The following is a 22,452-nucleotide window of genomic DNA, read 5'->3' as shown; positions in this document are numbered from 1 at the left end:
AAGATACACAGTCTATCCCAAGTGTAAGAGTTAGCAGTTAAATGTAATTCTGGATAGTGGTGACAACTTTGCTAGAATTAAATGATTTGTTCAGACTGGCTACTAGAGTTAAATGAACTGTTCAGCAGGTATAAACAGGGAAACACAAAATGAGAATGATAATATTACTTCTTCATCACCAGTAAACAAGTCCTTTCCTTTGAGGTCACAGCTCAAAGAAGCATCATTATTTCTTGAGTGAACGACAGAATGAACAAATAGTCAATCACATGGAAAACTATCCTTTACTGTTCCTTACTTATGAAGGACTACCCTAGGTATCAGAAATACCTAATGAGGGAACCACACATTCTTGAGTAATTTACAATTTATTTTAAAAGACAAAGAATTAAATGGAGTAATTGTATAGAGGATGACTAAGTCTTTGGAATTTATCTTCTTAAAACTTAAAATGAGTAAGTTCAAACGAGACATGAATAATTGGAAAATTTCACTAGACTTAGCAAATCCACTGACCCCTACCAATTTCTACTGATTAATCTTAGGTTAAAAAAATAAGTGATAAAAATTAATGAAGACTAGACTCCTGGGCACTGCAAAGTCCTATGCAGGATTCAAGAACTTTGGGGATATAAATATTCTTTTTGTTTCTTATTTTAGTAGAGTATTTTGACTTTGAAAAGGAAGAAAGATGTGGAAAATGAACAGCTAGTGATACAGATGGTGTCGAATAACAGGATCTGCTTTTCTGGACTCTGACTTTTAACATTAGAATGATGAGCTCTTGGCAAGGGATAATTTAGCTTTTTCAAAACGCTAAAAAAAAAAAAAAAAAAAATTACAAAGCTGCCACCAAACGTAAAACATGAAGAATTAAGAAGCTTCTACCCTAACATCCTAAAATGTGAGGTGAGAATAATAACTGATATGATGAAGAACCAAGAGTCTGACTATGAAAAGAAAGACAGAAGATTTCATGTGACATTTGCCACGTGCTATCACAGAGGTGGTTTCAGCAACTGGAGGACAGGTCAAGTAGATGATTCCAAAAACACTCTAAAGTATATTTAGTTCATTTAAAAAAACCAACAACAGTAACTGTTTATGTTGAAGAGTGGACACGAACAATTAAGATCACTCTTCCAAAGAACTGAAGACTTATTAACAAAACTCATTTTTTGTTTCTACTTTATATTCTAGCGTCACTCCAAATTAAATAGGTAAAATGCTCCTGAAGATGCTGGTAGAATGTCATCTCTGTTATCCTTCCCTTCCCAAGAGAATGCTACAGAACAAGTAAGTACAATGAGGGTCATACCCTCAATTTTCTGAACCCTTGCATTTTAACTTTCGGCATCTAATTGATTTTTACATTCAAATGATGGTCTACAATGGATACTACTTCCTGTCCATGGGGACGATGTAGTGAAGCTGGAAGTGTTCCTTTCAACAGACAGAATGGATTGGTTACACAACCAAAATGGTGGCACTCATCACTCTACTGTTGGAACATCACTAAAAATTTTACTTTTAATCATGGAATGAGCGTGGTGTTGAATCTATGTTCTAACACTACACAGAATATGATTTATAGTGTCAAGGAAAGAGATTCCAGGTCACTGCTCTGACTCTTTTAAGTGGAAAAAATACAAAAACAAAAATAAATAACAACACTACCATGTGCAAATATGATAAAGTAGTGAATGGCTAGCAATGCTCTATTTTGCTATTTATTGAGAAATCAAAATCACTATCCCCCAAAAGCCAGTGTTCTAAACTATCAAGCCAGTCCATACTGGGGACTCCACAAAATCTTCTTGATGTTAAAAAAAAAAAATGCTTTATAATATAAAGTCTCAGATACATTCTATATAATCAGTTAGGGCTTGAGAAAGTCAAGGAAAGACTAGAGTGCTTGGGAAGGAGTTTCCTGAAGAAGGCAGATAGTCTAATGTACCATGAGAGGGTAGGGTTGAGGGGGAGGAAGAAGACACAGCTCATGGAGATTACATACTCCAGGCAAGAATGAGCTGGGAGGCTTGAAGGACTCTGAGAATAAGAACGTGATTACAGAGTTTTCTAGAGAAAGCAGGATCAGTTAGGAGATCCTAACAATAACTTTAGATATTAAATAATGAGGATTCGGCTAGATTGAACAGAAGGAGTGAAATTAGTAGATTTCATGGGGAAAAATTAAGAAAGCTTGGTAATGGAGTGATTACACAGTACGATGATGATTCGAAGTTTCAGAGCCTGGAAGTGCTAATGAGAAAGATCACATCATCATCATCCATCTTTATGTGTGAGATGCTAAGCATGTAAACGCAGTTTCTTCCTTTTCTTTGGCACTGCCAAGCATCATTACTCAACCTGGATGATCGCATTACTAACATATAACTGATTTTCTTGCCACCGGTACTGCTCACTTACCATGACATCCCTGGTAACCATCCTCTGTCCTACCACCCCAGCAATCACACTTACTCGAAATTCTTCAATGGTTCTTTAAGGCCCTTCATATAAAACAGAAATAATTTAAACAAGGTTGTCTGTGATTTGTCTTCTACTTTCATCTTAAACCGTATTCCTCATTACTACACACATCAATCTTAATCAATCTATGGCAACCCAGAGAAGGTCCACAGTCTTTCTGATGCACTTGCTGCCTACATGCCCAGGTGAAGACCTCTTGGGCAACACCACTCATCTCCACTCAGACCTCTTCTGGGGCGGCTTTTCCTCGCTACCTCCCCTTCTGCTCTAAGTCCACAGAGGCTAAGTGGGTACCCTGACCTTTGGTGCCATGATAACCCATGCACTACAATGGCCCTTAACCACATTGCTTCTTAAGGATCGGTTTATCCAGTGGGTTGAACTACCCCATGGCGCCCAGGAACTTACAGGGCGAACACATACTCACATACTTTAAAGTAGTTTTAGTGTAGGGGCTTTCCCATTTGGAAGTTTAGTATTCTAGAAAAATCACAGGACTATGAATCAGAAAGTATACATTCAGCATGATTCAGTTTTTCCCAAGTGTGCTCTTGATCAACTATTTAAATACTTCTTTCTTATCAAAAAGTGGTTAAAATGAGGATTCCATAATTCAAACACTTCAGATGTGACTTTTCATTGTACTTTCAGCTTACTTAAGTTAATATTCACCCACAAAAAGAAGGGGAACGAACACCTCGGGCTATTTTACCCGCTTACACCCATATTGCATGAGAAACTTCCTAAAATTCATCAAAGCTCCTTTTCTTAAACTGCAGGTGATATTTAAGTATTCAAATTGGCTTAAAAGCACAGGACGGGCTATTCCTACAATTCTGGAACAAAAATTTCTATAGCTCAACATCCAATTATCGATATTAATCAACTACATAATCTTTTAAAGTACTTTTGACTTTGAAACCCATGTCCTGAATTGTCACAGCAGATTTTCTATAATCTAATGGGTTTTGCTTAGATAAAATTAGACCTAGTTTGCATATTCTGCTGGAATACATAGTGCCGAAAGTGCCTACGAGTGTGCAGAACGCCGACCACAGAAAATCTGAGCTATCAACTGCAATATTCTGTTTTATAACTAATAAACAAAAAAAATTACCCAGGGATCCCTCATATGAGCTGACTTACTCCTATAAATTTACCTTCTTCAAATCTCATAGGGTTCACCTAAGCTATGTATATTTTATAGAGCTATGCCTTTTCTTATACCCTGATAAGAGACTACAAGAAAAGTGGGCAAACTACTCAAAAGCAAGCAGGTTGTCTCTGTTTTCAAGGCACACAGTTTTCACATCTAAAACTGTAAACTAGATCTTAAAATCCATAGGTACAATTATTAAGAGTGTATTTGGTTTCATTATGCTTTACCTCCTGACCCCCACAAAAAGCAGTTTCTGTGTTGATAGAAGACTTACAATTTGGCAACTTTAAACAGAAAAAAAAATAATAAATGGGGCCATATATTTTTCAAGAAGGAAACAAAGCAATGTTGTTGCACATAGCAACAGAAACTGATTTATTCTGGGAGAGGTAGAAGCCACGTGCTGAGAGCCAGGCAGGGTATGTAATTTGCATAGAAGAGGGAGCAGATTGTGGATGCCCTGACCTGTCAAGCCCAGGTAGGGCCTCGGAGATAATGGGTCCCAGAATACAAAGCTCCATCTTGATCCAGACAGACACACACAACACGGAGAGGCCAGATGGATTAAATGAGAGACAAAAACGCTGGCTTCTGCCATCTCCACAGGAAGAACGTAAGTGTTACAGAAGATGACAGATACCAGATACCACATGGAGCCCGCCCCGGTCTCTTGGCCCCCATTGTTGTGCCCATGCCATGATTTCGACACCGCAGAGAAGAGGCAAGCCTGTTCAGAGCCATGAAATACAGTCACCAGGGAGATGCTCGGCCCAACTGACAAGAGCCATCAAGCGAGCCTATGCCTCAGCATCTTACTTGCAGGGCTCAGGCGGGAGGAGGAAACAGGGACAGGAGCAGCACCGGGGGCTGTCTGTCTGGGTCCCCTGCCTCGGCTCACGGCCTCACGGCCTTCCGACGACAGCCCGCCCTCCGAGCCCACACGTCTGGGGCACACTGGTGGGGGAACAAAAGGACTGTCTGCTAGGACAGTGTTCCTCCCTTCAGAGCCCCGTTCAGCAGCGAAAGGGCATTTTCCCTGCCATCGGCGGCTGTGAGGGCGTCAGACCACAGCACAGGAAAGCACGGTCTGCCGGAGACCCCCAGAGCACAGACAGGGGCAAGAGAGAGATGCGCTCGCCACAAAGGACGGTGCCCTGGGAGGCGGGAGGCGGAGTACAACCAGAAACAAGCACGCGGATGCTGGGAAGCCACGGTGACAGCACGTGTGTGGACCAAGCCGTGAGAATCCGGCAGCCAGACTGAAAAGGACGCTGTTTAGGAAACCAAAGGAAGAGTGGAATGAGCTGGACCTTCCTCGCTGCTGGAGCCACAGAACACCTTTTTGTATCCAGTCCTACATGAAGGGGACAGTCTAATGCTCACCGGGAGTAACACTGGGTCGGAGGGGCATTTTTTTTTTTTTTTTAAAGACTTTGCTTAGGCACCAGAGGTCTGGTGCGTGCACGTTCCGCGTGGAGTACAAAGAGGGATGGCAACGTGACACAACCATCCCCCTCTTCCCACAGAGTGAAAGTCTCTGCCCCACTTCTCTCTCGCAGAGACACAGGGACGCAGAGGGACTAGTTAAGCAGGAGCTCACTCACTGATAACAATGAATATTCACCGAATCCCCTGATCGGCCTGGCCCCATGCTTGGTTAGGCAGGACTAAACTAGACATGGTGGTGTTTCCCTTCGTGGGCCTTACAGAAGGTCAGAGAGCTTCACGGGCAGGACTGAGGCAGGTAAGTGAGCAGGTATACAGAATCATGGAATGGCCAAACTACAGAGGACCTCAGAAACCATCTAAACCAGAGCTTTTCAAGAATGTTCTAAAGAACTGCAAACTACCCTTTACTAAAATTAAAATGTACAGACAACCACAATGTATTAAAAGTAACTTAAAAAAAAAAAAAAAACCCTCAAGGGGTGACAGCAGAGTCCCGGCCACTCAGCCTTTCCCTGACTTCTGGACTCCCCCCAAACCCCTTGAGGCTCCCCCTCCTGACCAGAGGTCACAATACACAACTTTGAGAATCAATGATCCAGTTGTCCCAATCTTCAGTTCCACCAACGAGGAACTTAAAGCTCAAAGGTTTTAGATAACTTGACCAGAATCCCAAATTCGTCAGAAGGATGTGGACTAGGACGCGAGTCGCCCAAATCCCAGCTCAGTGCTCACTCCACTCCACTAATGCCGCCTCAACGACTCGGACTGTGGAAGTCTGAAATGTACAATATCTGTTTTTCTCTCTCTCTCTCTTTTTTTCTTTTGTAACCTGAGTTCAACAGACTGCTCTGGGAGGGGAAAAAAAAATGATAAAATCAGGCCTTTTGGACAACATAGCGCTCATGGCTACAAATGCCCATGTCACAGGTCTTTCCCCATCTCTCGTCCAGAACGTCCCCTTGGGTTTACAAAATGTAACTTGTCTATTTGCTTGTCTTTGTCTCAATGGCAGCTGAATGAAAAAGTTTTAACATGATGTACTTAAACCAGTTATTTCAAATTATAAAAGGAAACTGAGTTGACATAGGGACAAATTTAGTTGTCTATCCACACGGCTGAGAAACTCTGAAAGCTGTCCTTATCAGAATTAAACACGTGCCTTGTACTGATATACATTCCATCCCTTGATGCATTTGAAATGAGTGTTATAGATGAAAAAATTACATTTTATGAGTGAATTTAAATAACATTTTAACCAGAACAAGAAAAAAATTCAAAAGCATCAGAAACTGTAGAAGCTTAAAAAAGAACTAAGAGTGAGGGGCCAAAGTACCATACGTCTCATTAAATACAGACCCAGGACAGGCAGAAGCATGATGCTACCACAGTAGGGCTGCATGAGAGATACTGCTTAGGCTGGAGAGGAACCACTGATAGAGCGGGAAAAAACTCAAAAGAAGGCTGAAAGCGCGTATGACTCAGGATCTTGGAGCCCAGACTTGGCAGCAAAAATAGGAAATATGTTCTTCATCTGGCAAGAAGAGGTTGCATACATTTGAAAATCACTGGCTGGATAGAGTGAAAAGGCTCCATCCAGCTTTAGATGGAGAAGGAGGTGAAGGGGCAGGAAGGCGGGGGTGGGGCCGAGCAGTGCCCTCCCGAAGTTTCGCTTGCTACGTGATGACGGTGGTATTCGCCTTCCCAAAACCAGTGTATGTGCGACAAGCAAAAACTATATGATTTTGCTTTCAGTCCCCACAGAATATGATTTTTATCTAAAGCTTTTCTTCCCCACTGCAATTTTCCTTAGGTATTTGTGACAGGAGCGGTTCACCCAAAAGTTAAATTGCAAGTAAATTACAATCCACTTCAATTATCTCTGGTTTCTGCCTGGACTTTGAGCAATAGTGTCTCTAACAACAGTTAGATGCACAGAGTAGTGTTTGAACTTCCGAGTCCAATAGAATTATAAAAGTATAGAGCAGTAATTATGAACAACAGAAGCTAATCAACAGTTTTTACTATTCGGACTCTTAAATCCTTTTTCTTTTAAGTAAATATACTAAGGTTGTTTTCTGATTTTTAAAACCAACAGAACGGTTATTTTTATGCCATGACTGTTTAAAGATAAAGACAGTACTCTGTAACATCTGAACATACTTATAAATAATACTTTTTTCTCAATATTCTACAGAAAACATACTGCTCACCCATAATAACCGTTGACTTTCAATAATCTTAGCTTAAAATATTTTGCAATTTTGAAATACACACATCTACAAATATGCCAGCTAAGATCAAGGAAAGCAAGAGTAGTTCATGAAAATAAAACTACGGTTTCAAAAGCATAGATTATTACATATATTCACTGGAGATATCGCATTATAGCGGCGATTTTCAAACATTTTGGTCTCAGGATAACTTTAAATTCCTAAAAATTATTAAGGACAAAAAATAATTTTTTACGTGGATTATCTCTATTATTATTTACTGAATTGAAACTGAGAAGACCTAAAAATATTAATTACTTTATAAAAAACAAAATTTATATTAAGAGAAATTGTTTTTATAAAACGATCATTGTTTTTTCAAAAAACAGTGAGTGCAAACCGTGGCACTCTTTTACATTTCAGCAAATCTCTTTACTATCTGGCTGAAAAGACTGATTCTTCTATCTGTTCTGCTTTCAATCTACTGCAGCATCAAATGACTTGTTGTCTCTAGAAAACCCAACTGTGACCTCGTGAGAAAACAAGGGTACAAAGATAATAAATGACATCTTATTATTATGAAAAGTTTGGACCTCACTGATCCCTCTGAAGGATAACAGGAACCCCTAGGGTTCCCTGAAGCATACTTTAAGAACTGCTACCCTACCAAGCTGTCTGTAACTGCTATTCTTTCAGACATTATAAACTTACACGTCTCCATGCCTTCATCATCATCATCCACCGCTGGTTTATCATAGGACTTGTCGATGGCAGCTCTGAAGCTCTCATTGCATCCCCTTCCTCTGATTATCCGCGGCCGTGGGCGGTGGAAAGGAATATCCCCATTCAAAGTCACTTCAGCGACCGCCGTCTGCAGACTCTCTAATGAGCTTGACTTTTTCAGACCCAGGGAAGGGCCTACATCTCTGCTGGGGGAGCCTTGGAGATTTACAAAAATGAAATGTTAGTTAGAATTAGTGGTGAAAATTACATACCTGAATATCTACGGACTGTGGAAAACATCAGGGACATAAATTATTCACTCACTGAGTTCTAAAGTGTGGATGGAAATGTTATAAAAATAAAGTTAATCGTAACCAATTTTAATTTTTTCCAAATATATTTTAAATTTAGTCTACTTTCTCTATTTTCATTAGTCTCCATTTTTAGCCCAAGAGAGCTAAAATCATTTGCTGGTCAAATCATTTGCTCCAAGTATGTAAATAACCAAAACCAGCTAGAATAACCCAGAAGCTTACTTGAAAAGTAGGGATGATGAGAAGGCTAGGATAAGCAACCAAACGTAAGCTTTGTAACTTAACTGAAATCATTTATAGACAGCTCAAAATTATTTACAGCAGAATTTAAACTTTCATCTCAGTGAGTTCCACGAATTCTCTTCCTCATTACACCGCGGCTTCACACAGCTCAGTCAGTAAAACGAGCACAAAGACTACTCGTCACTGAGTCAATTAGGGCACCCTGGCACCAGACAGAAACCTGATTCTGGGAAATATTCATGTTCTCAGGAAAGAGCAATGCAAGATCTGAATAGAAACAAATTACATAAGGGCTCTCACTAGGGAGCCGTGAAGGAGGAGAGACTCAGGAGCTGAACGTGAGGACGTGTGTCTCCAGGCTCGGGAGTAATAATAGCTTCTCGAGGAACAAGTGAGGAACAGGAGGAAGAAAACTTAACAATTAACGAAGAAAATTTCAGAAGGATGGCAGGGGAGAATTGGGAGAATGAACGATGGGGCTGTTTCTGGAGGATATAGGGCAGGGGGCCCGGAGAGAGTACCAGTAGCACCACGCTTTAGAAGGCAATCAAGATGGATTTCTTTGAGCGAGGAAGACAGCCGCATCCATCACTGCCTGACCTGGCACTCAGAGGCAGATGAGGTCTGCCACTCCATGACTAAAATACCAGCTTTGGACCACCACTGGTCAGCCCAGGTTTCAGAACTAGCTCGTCACTTACGCTGTTAAAAAGACAGGTACGAAAAAATGGGAAGGTAGAACAGAGCAGGTCGTTTATCTGTACATGGGGTCACCAGCTCACGTGTGAATCAATAATTAAGGCAGAGCCTTGATATGGTATCACCTAAAAGGCAAATAATTATGACACGGGCTTTGCATGGCTCAGGGTAGAAAACAGAATAAAAGTTTAAACTGAGAGTCAAAACAAGAATTATCTTTTTAAGATCCATTTACATTACGTCTCCCACCTCATTTTCACAATGGGGTAGCAGTTTTTAAGTTAGAATAAATACGTCAAAAATGTAACACAGGCAGAAAGGCAGAAAGATGATTCTAATGAAGAAATAATAGTCCCTCAATTATTGTGTTTGGGAGAAAAAGATGATTTATTGAACTTTCTCAGTGCAGGATTGTATATATTTGATTATTTTATAACAAAAATTCCCATGAAATGTTTCTTTCTAGGATGATCAATCTTACTTTTTCTCTTGATAGCACTATAATTTTTGACAAGTTCATGTTCTAAATACTCATAAAAGTCATGTCACGGGAGGGAAAATGAATTCTGTTCTAGAATTAAACAAAAGGTAAGAAATCAAGAAGTCAAAGAGAATAGGAGAAGATCACTCGTAGGCAGGGACATTTACTTTATATTTCCTAGAATTAGCACAGGGGAACCCTTTTTCTGAATAACTCATGCATATCAATTTTCATAACCTACCAGCTGCACCTGAATTCTGTAGTCACTTATCAGGCAAATATTTGGCACTTTTTGGTGAGCATAAAGGACGTGTGTGTTTGTGTGTGTATGTGTGTGTGTATTCATATCTATCTATATTTCTCCAATAAAGATTTCATGCTTCCAGTAAAGATTTTCATAAAAACATCACTCAGGTATATTAAGTTTTTCTTTATGAAAAGTTAGCTGAGATTTGACTTAATATATTCACAGCACTAAACATTTTAATAATGAAATCTAGAAATAGCATGAATATTAAAATAGGTATATGTCTATATATACATGCATATAAATATTTATGTACATATATAAGAATATATATATGTATATATTAAAATACATAAACAAAGGCAAATCTGGTGGAAAAAACAATGATGAAAATATAAATAAGCAACATATTTTGTAAGAATAATTTAAGGCTTACCTACCTATTCTTCTTTCTGAAACTGTAACACTGTAGTATGTAACATTCTGGCCATGGTATTATGTATATAGGAAATCAATGAATTATTACCTCTATATTTAGGTATGGTTGAAAATTCTTAAAGTAAAAGGTTATACAAAAAGTCATAATTTGTAATTTGTGAATCTATAAGAGGGATCAGCCAACCATGGGCCTAATCTGGAACGCCCATTCTATTCCATGGCTGCTCTCATGCTACATCAGAATGGAAGTAATTGTTACAGGAACTGTTTGGTCTATAAGGCCCACATTATTTACTATCTGGTCCTTTACAGAAAGAGACTTCTAATTTGTAACATGGATATGATACATTTAAGTATGACATTTGTCAAAGAAGCTGTTAACAACGATTTTGTTAAGGAGCAATGCTAAGATTCCTGAGTGATGGTTACTGAGAACCCCAACATGATACACTTAGCACTTCCTAGAGATGAAAATTAAAAGCGCCTTTCTCTATATAAAGTATGGGCAAAAATTTGTCTTATTTACACACACAAGCACACACAAATCAACATCTTTTAATTTTAAAATAATATTCTAAAGCTCTTTATAAGTCAGCTCATTAGGACACTTTGCTTATTTTTTATATCCAAAGATTAAACTGTTAGAAACACAATTCTCCTCTTATTCTCTCTTTTCATTCACAAAGAAAATTTACCCCCAAATACCAAAAAAGAACTTTAAATCTGAAATAAAGGGGAAAATCATAATCATACTGTTTTCCCTAGGCCATTTTTCTACTACTTACTAATACCTCTCTTGCCGAAAAAAAGTAGAGGATGTCTTTTGCAAGGGCAAAGGGGAATGGAATTCAATTTTCATTATGAAAGGCTTATGGCTAGACAGATGATCTGTGCTGAAATGCCACTGTGGCTCTACCAAAAACCTTTGGACTGAACTGTAAAATCATGATCATCTTAGCAATTCAAGTGAACTGAAGAAAGAAAAATAACTGAAAATCTGCTCACTGTCCAATATTTCAGGGTGGAAAGGATCTACTTTAGACATTTTATTCATGTAGATTTAAAACCAACAGACCAAAAAATAGGTACTGTGATGTCTATGTAATAATTTTGTTTCCCAAGGTTTTCTAGTTTACTTTGGTAGGATCAATGGCGCACAGTGGGGAAAATAAAAGAAAAAAGGAAAAAGGTTTTATCTAGGATCCAACATTTTAAACCACAATAAAAACACAAAATTGAATTAGATTGAATTAGATTATAAAATCTGCCTCCTCTCCATGAAAGTTATTTTATGTGTCCAATTAAACTCTGGATATCATCATCATTATTTTTTTTAATTGCACTAATGCTCTTTTCCTTTTAGTAAAAGTGAGTTGGTCAAATTAAATATTTTCCTGACTTTACCTGACTGGCATAGTATATGAAGTCATGTTCTTTAACCTGAGAAGTTCGAGTTGGTTTTTATGAACATTAACTTGGATAGGGCTTACTTCTTTAAAAGTAATGAATACTGTTAACTCTAAAACTAATTACTAATTTACATATATGAACTATCAAATAGTTTCTCTTTAGCCCTGTTCCAGAATTTCAGTGAATTTCATGTTTGATCAGAGAAATAACTACATAATAATGGCTGAAGCTATAGTTAATTGCCTTCCACTACAGTTAATCTTATGATTTATTGGATGTAATTTTTAGAATATATCTTTTACTCTACAGAATGTAAAAACTCCAACCTTGTCCACAATAATCTTTACATATGTATATGGATATACATTTTTCAAGCAGGCTAAAACTAATTACTACTGCAGGTTAAAAAGGTGAATTGAAGCTAATTAGTGCTAAGTGACGAGAGTACTTCATACCGGATCTAGAATAATTAAAACACTATTCCAAACTTATAATAATAAATCATAAATGCACCACTGTACAAAGCAACATTACTTTAATTACACGTGATGACTTTCCTATGATTATTTTTATAAAATAACATAAAAATAAATTCTAATACAATGAAAAACCCAGTTCAATATAATCTGATTATTGATGCTACATAATGATCTAGACAGCATTTTAGAAACAGTCCTAATGAGTTAATTAAAAAAAAAAAAGAAAATTTTAGAATAGGTTCACAAAGTCAAGTCAAGACAAGGAGCTGTGTGCATTGTCTAGTCTAACTCCATGTCAGACAACTATGAGCTAATTCTTGCACCTGAAGAAGAACTAAGGTTTTCCGAGCAACTAAAGACAGCATTACTGGACACTGTCCATCAGTGAAAAATATTTATATTTATGCTATCATCTTTCAAATCAAAATCACCACTTTGAGGATCATTGTCTGGACATCAAGCTAGTCATCTAATAAATGACTTAGATACTTAAGAGTCTATTAGAAGAGATCCTGTTTTCAGGATTTTGATTTTTATTTAATCGTGACAAAACATTTCTACACAAATACTATTAAAATCTAGGTTGTTTTAGCATTTTTGAAACACTAATTATATTTGCACTTAGTATTCCTTCTAACAGAAAATTTTTCTTTTCTTGTACAATTTGATTTCCTACAATGAAAACATCCATGCAAGTCTGGAATATTTATGTTTACACGCAATATGATTGGCAGCTCTATAATTATGATCAGCTCCTTGGACCACAGTTTCTATGGCAACAGTCTCACTGTCCATTCTTACCTGCTTTCTGGTCATCCACTGTATTGAGTTTAGTCTCGTCAGCTACTGTTAAAAGGTAAATGTATACTGGTTAGCACAGTTAGTCCCCACAGCCCAACATGCTTCAACCATTCCCGGATCTTTTCAGTTAGGTGATCATTCTTAGGTAATATTTCATGCAAATAATATGAAACATCAAGCAAACATTCATAATCAAAAAAGGGGGGGGGAAGCAGTGTCTCCATGCAAAATGCCAGTCATTTCATTTCACAGACACGTGTGTTATTTATAAGTTAGCATATCATAATTAGCCAAGGCAATGCATCGCCAAATTTTTCTTTTATGCATGTGATAAATTAATGCTTTTAGTCTTGAAGTACAAACAGCCACCAGAGAACAGCATAAATAAGTTACAGTTGATTAACAAAGGTTCTGTAAATCATTTGATCGGTTTATAGATATAATTAATTATTTTACTTGTTTGTTTGCTTTTTGGTGGATTTTGATTCAAAAAGAGACACTACCTGATTGGTGTTTGATTGAACAACTACGGTTATTTTCCTCCTCCCATTTGCTTCCAAATACTTTCTACAACAAATATTCTCTCCAATTATTACTTCCATTACATGCCTTAATTATCAACACGTAAGAGTTTCTATTACATAAACCTTAAAGAATAGGAGTGAAACAAAGATATCATGAAGTAACCAAATTCTACACATGGATTGAGATAATGGTTTCTCTCCAATACTTCTCCTTCTAGTTCAAGAATCCCACAGCCAACCAAATACTATTTCCAAAAATTGGTTTTAGACAACCAAGATGTTAAAACATTTCATCTTTTCAAATAAAGATGCAGGAATATAGCATGAGATGCGTGTGTTTGTTTCTTTTATCATCAGGAAACATATATGTTAACATATTGCACATTATGTAAACATGCCACTTATGATAAATATGGTTATCTTAAACTCAGAGAAAAACTAATTTTTGCCAAATTGCCACATTTCACATTTATTTTCTCTATTGCTTAAAGTAAACAGACATGTGTTTGGGACTATCAATTTTAATCTGAAAGCATCTAAACCTTATTTAGATAAAGATTCATGGAGATTGTACTCACTACCTAAATCCATGCTTTTTGATTTTCGCGTTTTAACGAAATCCAATTGACTGGCATCTGAAAATTGCTTTGTGCGTTTTTCTGACATACTCTGGCGTCCAAATCCTTCTCGTTGAAAAGCAAGAACTGGATCAACATCTGGACTCAAAGAGCTGGTGTGAAGAGAAAAACAAACATAAAGATATTTACTAAAAATAGAGGACATCCAACTTCAGGAAAGAACATATATGCTTGTGCGTAAGAAGGTGTGCCTATGTGTATTCCTCAGAAATGCTGAAACTAACACAAATACAGTTCATTAAAAACAAAAACAAAAACAAAAACAAAAAACCTGTGGCTGAATAGGAAGTGATGGGAAAATACAAAATTCTATTTACTTTTAGAATAATTCTTTCTCCACATGAGTTCTCTCGCCTTCTTGATTTACTTCAGTTTCCTCACTGTTCCCCTATACATCATTATTTCTAAGTGATTAACAAAAATAAGGCAGATGGGGGTGCTGGGGTGGCTCTGGCAGTTAGGCGCTCGACTCTTGGTTTGGCTCAGGTCATCGTCTCACGGTCATGAGATCAAGCCCTGCACTGGGCTCTGCGCTCAGCAGGGAATCCACCTGTTCTTCTCCCTCTGATCTCCAACAACCTCCCCCCCTGCTCACACAGGCTCTCTCCCTCTAAAGTAAATAAATACAATAAAATCTTTTTTTAAAAAAAATAAGGCTGGTAGTCTTTTGGACATGGGGAGGATTGGATATTTGAGGAAGACTTTCATATATGAATACAAATACTGGCCGCAAACAAGTGACTGTATGAACTGCAATCAAGTAAAAATTTTAAAAAAGAGTATGGTCTTTTTTAGACAGCCTTTAGATATCCTAGTCTTCTTTGATATCCTTTATCCTGTGTTTCAGAAAAGAAGGAAAAAACACCATTGTGGTATGTGGTTTCATGAGAATGCAGTTTCTCAGCAGTATTTATTCAACGAAGAAGAAACCAACTCAACACACCTTTATTAGGACCTATTCTGATTAACATGTTGTGCTGGGGACTGAAGTTAAAAAAATAAAAACATTTTAAAAAATAAATAAATAAATAAATAAAAATAAAAACAAAACCATCTCTGTTCTCTGCACGTTCCTACAAAAAAAATACTACACCAGACGCACCAAGCCAATGCTGTGGACGCGGAGATGGGGGAATGTTTGGTATTGGAGGGAGGCAGGAATAGCGCGACTAAGCCCGGATGATATTTGATTTTGGCGACACCAACACAGTAGTTCAAACAGACATGGTGAAACCCACGGCAGATCATTGGAAACAGGACACCGCCGGAAGAGTTTTCCCAGGGGACGTGTCATGGGATGACACAGAATCACTCCTATTTGTAAAAATCTGTAAACGCTTTAAAAAAGTACTTAAGTGTTCTGAGCACAGTTTCATGCAGTAAGAATGGTTGTTCTGTGCTGGGCACACTGAGTACACACACCGCTCTCCTGTGTTAGCACCCAGCCACCTCCCCATTTGGCCGGTGAGGAGAAAATGCCTCCACAGCGAGCTAAACATACTAGAAGGTGAGGGGGCCGCGTCTACCCATCAGCTCAGTTTACAGAACTGAGTTTATAGGCTGATAGCCTGCCTTATGCTTCTGATGGAAGCAAACGTCTCTACCCTTTATGGCCGCAGATAATTACTATCCATACTGGTAAAGCAGAGAGATCTGGTTTGGATATCCATCAAAAACGTAGCTGCAGTTTACTGCGCATGAAATGATAGCTGGCTCTGAGAGAAGAGCTAAGGCAAAAATTGTAAAAAGAAAGACATCAAGGGAAATGTTTCGCCCTCAGGTTAAGTGACCTGAAATGTGTCGGGCGCACGTGTATTCATATGCTCAATAAACAGGAGAGCGGCCCCACCCGTCTGGAAAGGCCAGTGAGAGACTTCAAGGACATAATGTGAAAGCCCTTTGTAAACTGCAAACCACGGTACAAAGTAAGCTATTATCACCCCACAAAGACTGTCTGTCTCAAATAATCAACTTAATACACATTATGATAACAGACATAGATAGGGAAATACACAGGGGAACTGCACAATCCTTCCCAATCTGTTCCACCAAGCACAGAGTGGGGCCCCCAGGATGAGACAAGGTGGGTGCCCACGACTCCAAATTCAAGAAAGCACTCACTCTCACGGTTGTGCGAGGTCAGAGTGCACACCTGGGAGTGATTCCCTGCCTGTAGTTTGTATCCTGGGCACCTGGCTTGCCTCCCCCTTGTCCTGGTCCCAGTACTGAGAAGAGAGAAGATGTATTCCATGGGCACTGGGAATTCGGCCCAGGGCAAGAACAACTTTATTTGGTAAAGTTCTATGTTATGTCCAAATAAACGTTCTTTTCTCTGCATTCTATATTACATCTTTCCATCTTTAATATGCCACCTTTTTTTCCATGAAATTTTGACTACATTTTTGAGAACTTTGGGGCTCCTTCACATACTACTATGCCTGCATACTGTGTATGCATGTATATGTGCATGTATGTGTGTATGCACGTGTGTGCATGTGTGTATGTATGTGTGTGCATGTGTGTGCGTATATGTATGTGTGTGCATGTATGTGTGCATGCATGTACGTGTGTGCGTGTGTATGCGCATGTATGGATGTGTGCGTGTATGTGCATGTATGTGTGTATGCATGCGTGTGCGTGTGTGTGCATGTGTGTATGTATGTATGTATTTACAGCCACAGCTTGTAGTATACACATAATTACGTGCTGTTTAGACATATTTCTTAAATTTATATATGCTTGAGTATTATGTTTATGTAGTAGTATTCAGATACCACTATGCTTACTACATTATTCTTGTAGTTTCCACATACACCCCAATTGGAAAAGACAGTCCTAGAAGTGAAAACTAAAAACCCATATGATAAGAACTATGATCCAATTTTGCAACAGCGTACTCTATATATTTTCAGTAAGAATAATTCTTTCATCTGTTGAAAGCTGATCCCTTCAATCATTCTACTCATGAAATACATTCTTAATAGAAATTTGGTAAGGGCCTTTTCAAATAAATACTGTTGGTGCCAATGTTATCTGAAAACCACATACTGGCATATTTTTTAAACTGATCTCATATCCTTGGAATTATGTTGCCACTAAGATTAGGATCTGCTGTTTTGCCTTGTTTCTCCTTAAAAACATTGATGATGTTCCCTAAATCAATTAACGGATTGAAAAAAGTATATCCTATTCGTTAACAAAAGTTCAGCCACTTGACGTATTCACCTTCCACGATGGCTCAGTGAACTGTAAACATACACAATTTAAAATGTCAAATGAGTTTGTGAGCTAATAAGAGTCTTAAAATAACTAAATACTCTTAAACCATGACATACTTAATTCTTAATTCTTCCCTACCCATTAAACTAATTTCAGACACAATAAACAGTATACTAGAATACTTAACAAGTTCGATTGCAAAACTGACAGCTGATTCTTTCAAGAATGTAACCATATCCTGACCCTCAATGTTATTAAAATTCCAGTTATTAATCCTGTTTTATTGCCCTTTTGTTTTCATAACATTTTCATCAAGGATTAGGGAGATACTGTCAGGCTGGAAAAGCTCACAGTCTCTGCTGTGATTCGGAACAGCTGCCGTTCTTGTTTGGATAACCCTTCATTCATATTCCTTCCCTGCTCCACGTCCCCCACAGCAAAATCACGCAAGTCCTCCCCATTTTATCAATGCCCTTAGGGAAATTAATGCCACAATCAATTTCTGCTAGTTCCTTATTTATTTTCACCAATACAGTGCATTAGAAGGCCCCAAACAGATCTATTCCTATGGCCACCTTCACAATCCTCACCACCGTGGAAATTCGAAGGCTTTTGTCCCAAAGTTGAATACTGCCAATAACTAACCCTCACTTTCCCTGTTGCTGCTTTCACTCTCCAAAACAGATACAAACTGCAGCAGTGAATGTAACAGCATCTGTGGATTTCAAATGAGATTTTACTTTATATTGTGGTTTCCCCTTCTATGTTGAGCCAAAAACCTCATTCACGGATACGCTATTATCATGCAAGCTGGAGTATAGCTCCTTTTTAAATCCTGTATTTTCAGGAAGAGAATTTTTTTTTTTTCCTTGAAGAAGGAAAGACAAGACAAGACAGAGACAGACTTTTCAAGGATCCAAACAAACAGGTGAGACTATTCCAAGAGAACATCTGCAGAATTCCCAGGTACATGTGCTGGATGTTCATGTGGTTTTGTAAGGAGTGGGGGAAGGGGGCTGGGGAGAGGGTGACTTTGCTAAAATCACCTCTAAAAAATGTTAACACAAATCAACAATGATCCCCCAGACCCCTCTGATCTAATACCAACTGTTGACACGAGTCTGGGTAAGAGTAGAGAAGAGAAATGGGTAAGTGGTGAAGAACAATGCTGTAACATTTAAGTATTATTTTGCTGATGTATTCATGGAACACCCCCAGAGAAACGGCAATAAGAAAATTCTGGTATAATGCTTCACGCGGCTTATGCTAATTTTTACTTCAACCTCACAAGGTCATCCCTGGGAGGTATTTGCCTTTCGGGTTATGGATGCGTATAATTACGAGGCACGCAAATTAAGGCACACATCCACACTCACGGGCCACGCATCGGCTCGATAATATCAAATGCTTTCTTCTGTTTTGGAAGATTTGGGAGAAAGAAACGGCATTAGACTGCCCCAAAAGTCACAATGTTAGAAGCAAGAGGGAAGGGTTACAGCACTCTAAAAAAACAACCCTTTAAAAAGTCTCCTCACTTGGGGCGCCTGGGTGGCTCAGTGGGTTAAAGCCTCTGCCTTCGGCTCAGGTCATGATCTCAGGGTCCTGGGATCGAGCCCCACATTGGGCTCTCTGCTCAGCAGGGAGTCTGCTTCCCCTTCTCTCTCTGCCGGCCTCTCTGTCTACTTGTGATCTCTGTCTGTCAAATAAATAAATTAAAAAAAAAAAGTCTCCTCCCACTCCTACAGCACAGCAGCTATTAATTTGACCAAAGTCATCTAATGGTTACAAACTTTCAGCCACCTCAGAGATTTTGCTTAGAACTGATTTAATGAAAAAGCAATTCATCAAATTAAAACAGATCTAAAATAACCAACAGCGGAACTTCAGAAATGAACAGGTCTTTTTGGTGAGTGGAAGCTCTGTCACAGAGCTGGCTGAGTTAGTCAGTACAGCTCTGGACACGCTAAAACAATGGGGCAAGTTTATGGGATAGAGGGGAATCTTTTATTAAAAGAGTGATAATTAAGAGTATTAAGACCATGGAAACAAAACACGGCCATAAAACAAAATTGATTAACTGTGCTTAATGACAGACCATTTAAACATAAAATGAAGGTGATTGCAATTAAGTAATGTTTTCCAAGCCTGGAGTGCAGTCTTACCAGTCTGCTGAATCACTGATTGCAGCCTTCGCCCACGTGCCAGCGTCCGTTGTCATGAAGCCCACGTCATCGTGGGAGCTGGAAGATGACTGGTCAGACAGATGTGGGGGAAGCACTGGCAGCCTGTCATCTTCTATAATGACAGTGTCATCCTGGGGCATGTTCACCGTGGGGGACAGCTGGTATTTACCTGCCCAGTGGAAAGAAAAGTAAGAGAAATTCTAGATCTCGATCTAAGGGCTACGCATATAGCTATACGAATGACAATATTAGAAAAAGGCTAAATTTCCAAATGCCTGCTCAACCTGGTGGAACAAAACAGAAGGAAGGAAATTTATTTTTTCACAAATAAATGGCCAGTGGAGGCGTCGAGTCTGCTCCCTTCTCTGACTCGGCGGCTCTGTAGCTCTTGGCACAGAGTTTAATTTCACTGGATTCAGGTTTCCTAAAGCCACAGATGATCTCCAGAACGTCTTCTAATGTGAAAATGTGACACAGATTCTAGGTTGTGGAAGTCCTTTGAAAAATTTTACCAGGAAATTTATAGGGAAGCCCTGCAGACTTACATCAATCACTCCCGTACTCATTCGCTGGGCACATACCACGTAGCAAGGATGGAAGACTTAACCCTCTGCCCCCAAACAGCCCACACCCTGAGAAAGAGCCCGGCATACAAACAGGGATAACGGACTGGTGGTGTGAAGGATGTGCAAAAGGACTATGGCCTTCACTAGGGCTGGTAATTGCCTGGGCAGCTGGAGGCAGAGGACGCCGGGGATCTTCACAAAAGTTAACCTCACAGTTGGGCTCTGAATGAGGAATGTGATCTTTTCTGCTAGGAGAAATGATGACATTGACTTAACGCATTGGCAACAACATCATTAAATTCATGATGGAGAAAAGCTCCCGGTACACTAAGGGGGCACTTCAAAGATGAGTACATGCAGAGTCGAGGCCTCACGGGGAGATGGCAGGAGTGATCTGAAATGATAGGATCTCACTGCCCAAAGGATTTCAGGCCAAGATAGTGGGGTCTGTATATTTTTATTTATTCAATTCGGATGTAACGTTCTTGGTAAGGACAGACTCCAAACTGTCTCTACTGATGAGTTTTTCGGGGAAATCTGCTCGGGTGCGTGGATCAGCATGACAGATGTATTTTTTGGGACAAAATGAAGATTCAAGCCCTCAATCACTGAAGATAAAGCTTCTTTATCTTTGATGAGGCATCTTCCTCCCCAAAACATCCACAGTTCTGGCTTCCTCCTCAAATCTCATGCCATACTTCTGGGTAAGACCTCGCTGGACAAGCCTTTGGCCCAAGTGGACCCATCAAGAGAGTTCATACTCACAGAAACACACATCAGGGTACGATGACTGCCTCTCCCAACAGGACAAGAATTGACAATTTCCCCATCACCTTATAGCAGGATAGGCCAAGTCTCATTTGAAGTCCAATATTCCAATCTGGTAAGCCAGCTCTACTGGCTCCTACCCAACTGAAACGGACTGCTGTCCTTTCCCAACACTGGCACCATTTTACACTTTACACAGGGTGCTCTTTCCCTTTATTATGAGCCACTTTTTAAAATAGCACCACAGCAACATGTGGAGAGATTTTAACATTTTAACATCAGGCTTAAGATATAATTTTTAAAACAAACATTCATAAGAATGTGCAAATGATGACTTTTTATTTTAACACGATTTTGGCAATTATGGGATGGCATATATAGGCTTGAAGGATTTTTAAAACACATATTATTCTAGACGTTCAACAAAGGAACAAAAATTAAGTTGATATGTATCTTTTCAGGACAACCCACAGAAGAGGATGTGCTAGACGTTTCAAACGCATTCATTATTTAGCACCAACTACTTTATTATAGAAATACTCTATGTTTACTGAAACAGCAACATAGCATTTTATCAAGAAAAACACTCTATTTTGATTTGAAATGCACTCATTTTGACAAACTGTGAAAACTAGCAACTTTTTATGAATGCTCATGATTATAAAGCAAATCAAATTTAACGTAATCGTTTCTTTCTCCTGAATTCAAATTATTCATTTACTACTACTTGAGTTTTAGGACTTCAACACAGAAAGAAAAAATCTGTCTAAAAAATTATCATTCATAAATAAAGTTGGGCATCCTAGGACGATCACCAGAAGAAATATTCCCTTCTCAAGACAGACTTTTTTGCCTAAAAAGTGTACAGAATGACAAAACCAGAGTTATCCCTGACAGCTCGCCACTGAGAAGGCACGTGTCACAGCATTAAATGCCAAGTCCTCACAAAGGCAAAATTTACTGGAAGGAAAAATTACAATATAATTATAGTGCACTCGCTTTTAAACACAAAAACTAAAACTCTTGGGTTTACACAATATATTCTGGGAGACAGCCTAATAAGCAATATGGAACACTGAATGGTTCTTCATATGACAATCCTTTTATAATATGCTGTGTTGAGTAGAAATATTGTACCTTAAGTGATCCAAAATTTTATACATAAATGGTAAGAAATTTTCCTAATAATAAGAAAACAATTTAGCTTTTTTCCTCTCACAAATGATTCTAGGGGCTAATATTTCAAAAGATTTGAGAATTCACATTTTTTATGAGCTTCCCAACTTCTTAACATACTCGCCAAGAGTTAGTTTTTGATTCTGGATGCAGGAATATATTGGGAATAATGGACAACTAAATTATTTCACTCCAAGTTCTACCAACTCCACCTAGACAATACCTCTTAATG

The 22,452-nt window shown here is 38.7% G+C and overlaps 1 protein-coding gene across 17 annotated transcripts in view; it reads right to left on the bottom strand.

Moving 5' to 3' along the window:
- The window catches only part of PARD3 (par-3 family cell polarity regulator), a 645,516-nt gene that overhangs the window by 204,385 nt on the left and 418,679 nt on the right, over positions 1 to 22,452 (bottom strand). For 8 of the 17 annotated variants that reach the window (XM_032350010.1, XM_032350021.1, XM_032350012.1 and 5 more), the window contains 4 exons: positions 19,690 to 19,879; positions 14,249 to 14,400; positions 13,147 to 13,191; positions 8,023 to 8,250 (listed from right to left, as the gene is read on the bottom strand). In XM_032350010.1, coding sequence (XP_032205901.1) covers positions 8,023 to 8,250; positions 13,147 to 13,191; positions 14,249 to 14,400; positions 19,690 to 19,879 — 615 coding nt within the window. The remainder of the gene's footprint in view (positions 1 to 8,022; positions 8,251 to 13,146; positions 13,192 to 14,248; positions 14,401 to 19,689; positions 19,880 to 22,452) is intronic. The other 9 variants (XM_032350011.1, XM_032350014.1, XM_032350018.1 and 6 more) reach the window with 4 other exon arrangements.

The sequence above is a fragment of the Mustela erminea genome, chromosome 6 (genome assembly GCF_009829155.1).
Source record: "Mustela erminea isolate mMusErm1 chromosome 6, mMusErm1.Pri, whole genome shotgun sequence".
In the NCBI taxonomy this organism is placed as follows: domain Eukaryota; kingdom Metazoa; phylum Chordata; class Mammalia; order Carnivora; family Mustelidae; genus Mustela; species Mustela erminea.
This window is presented reverse-complemented; position numbering and strand designations above follow the sequence as displayed.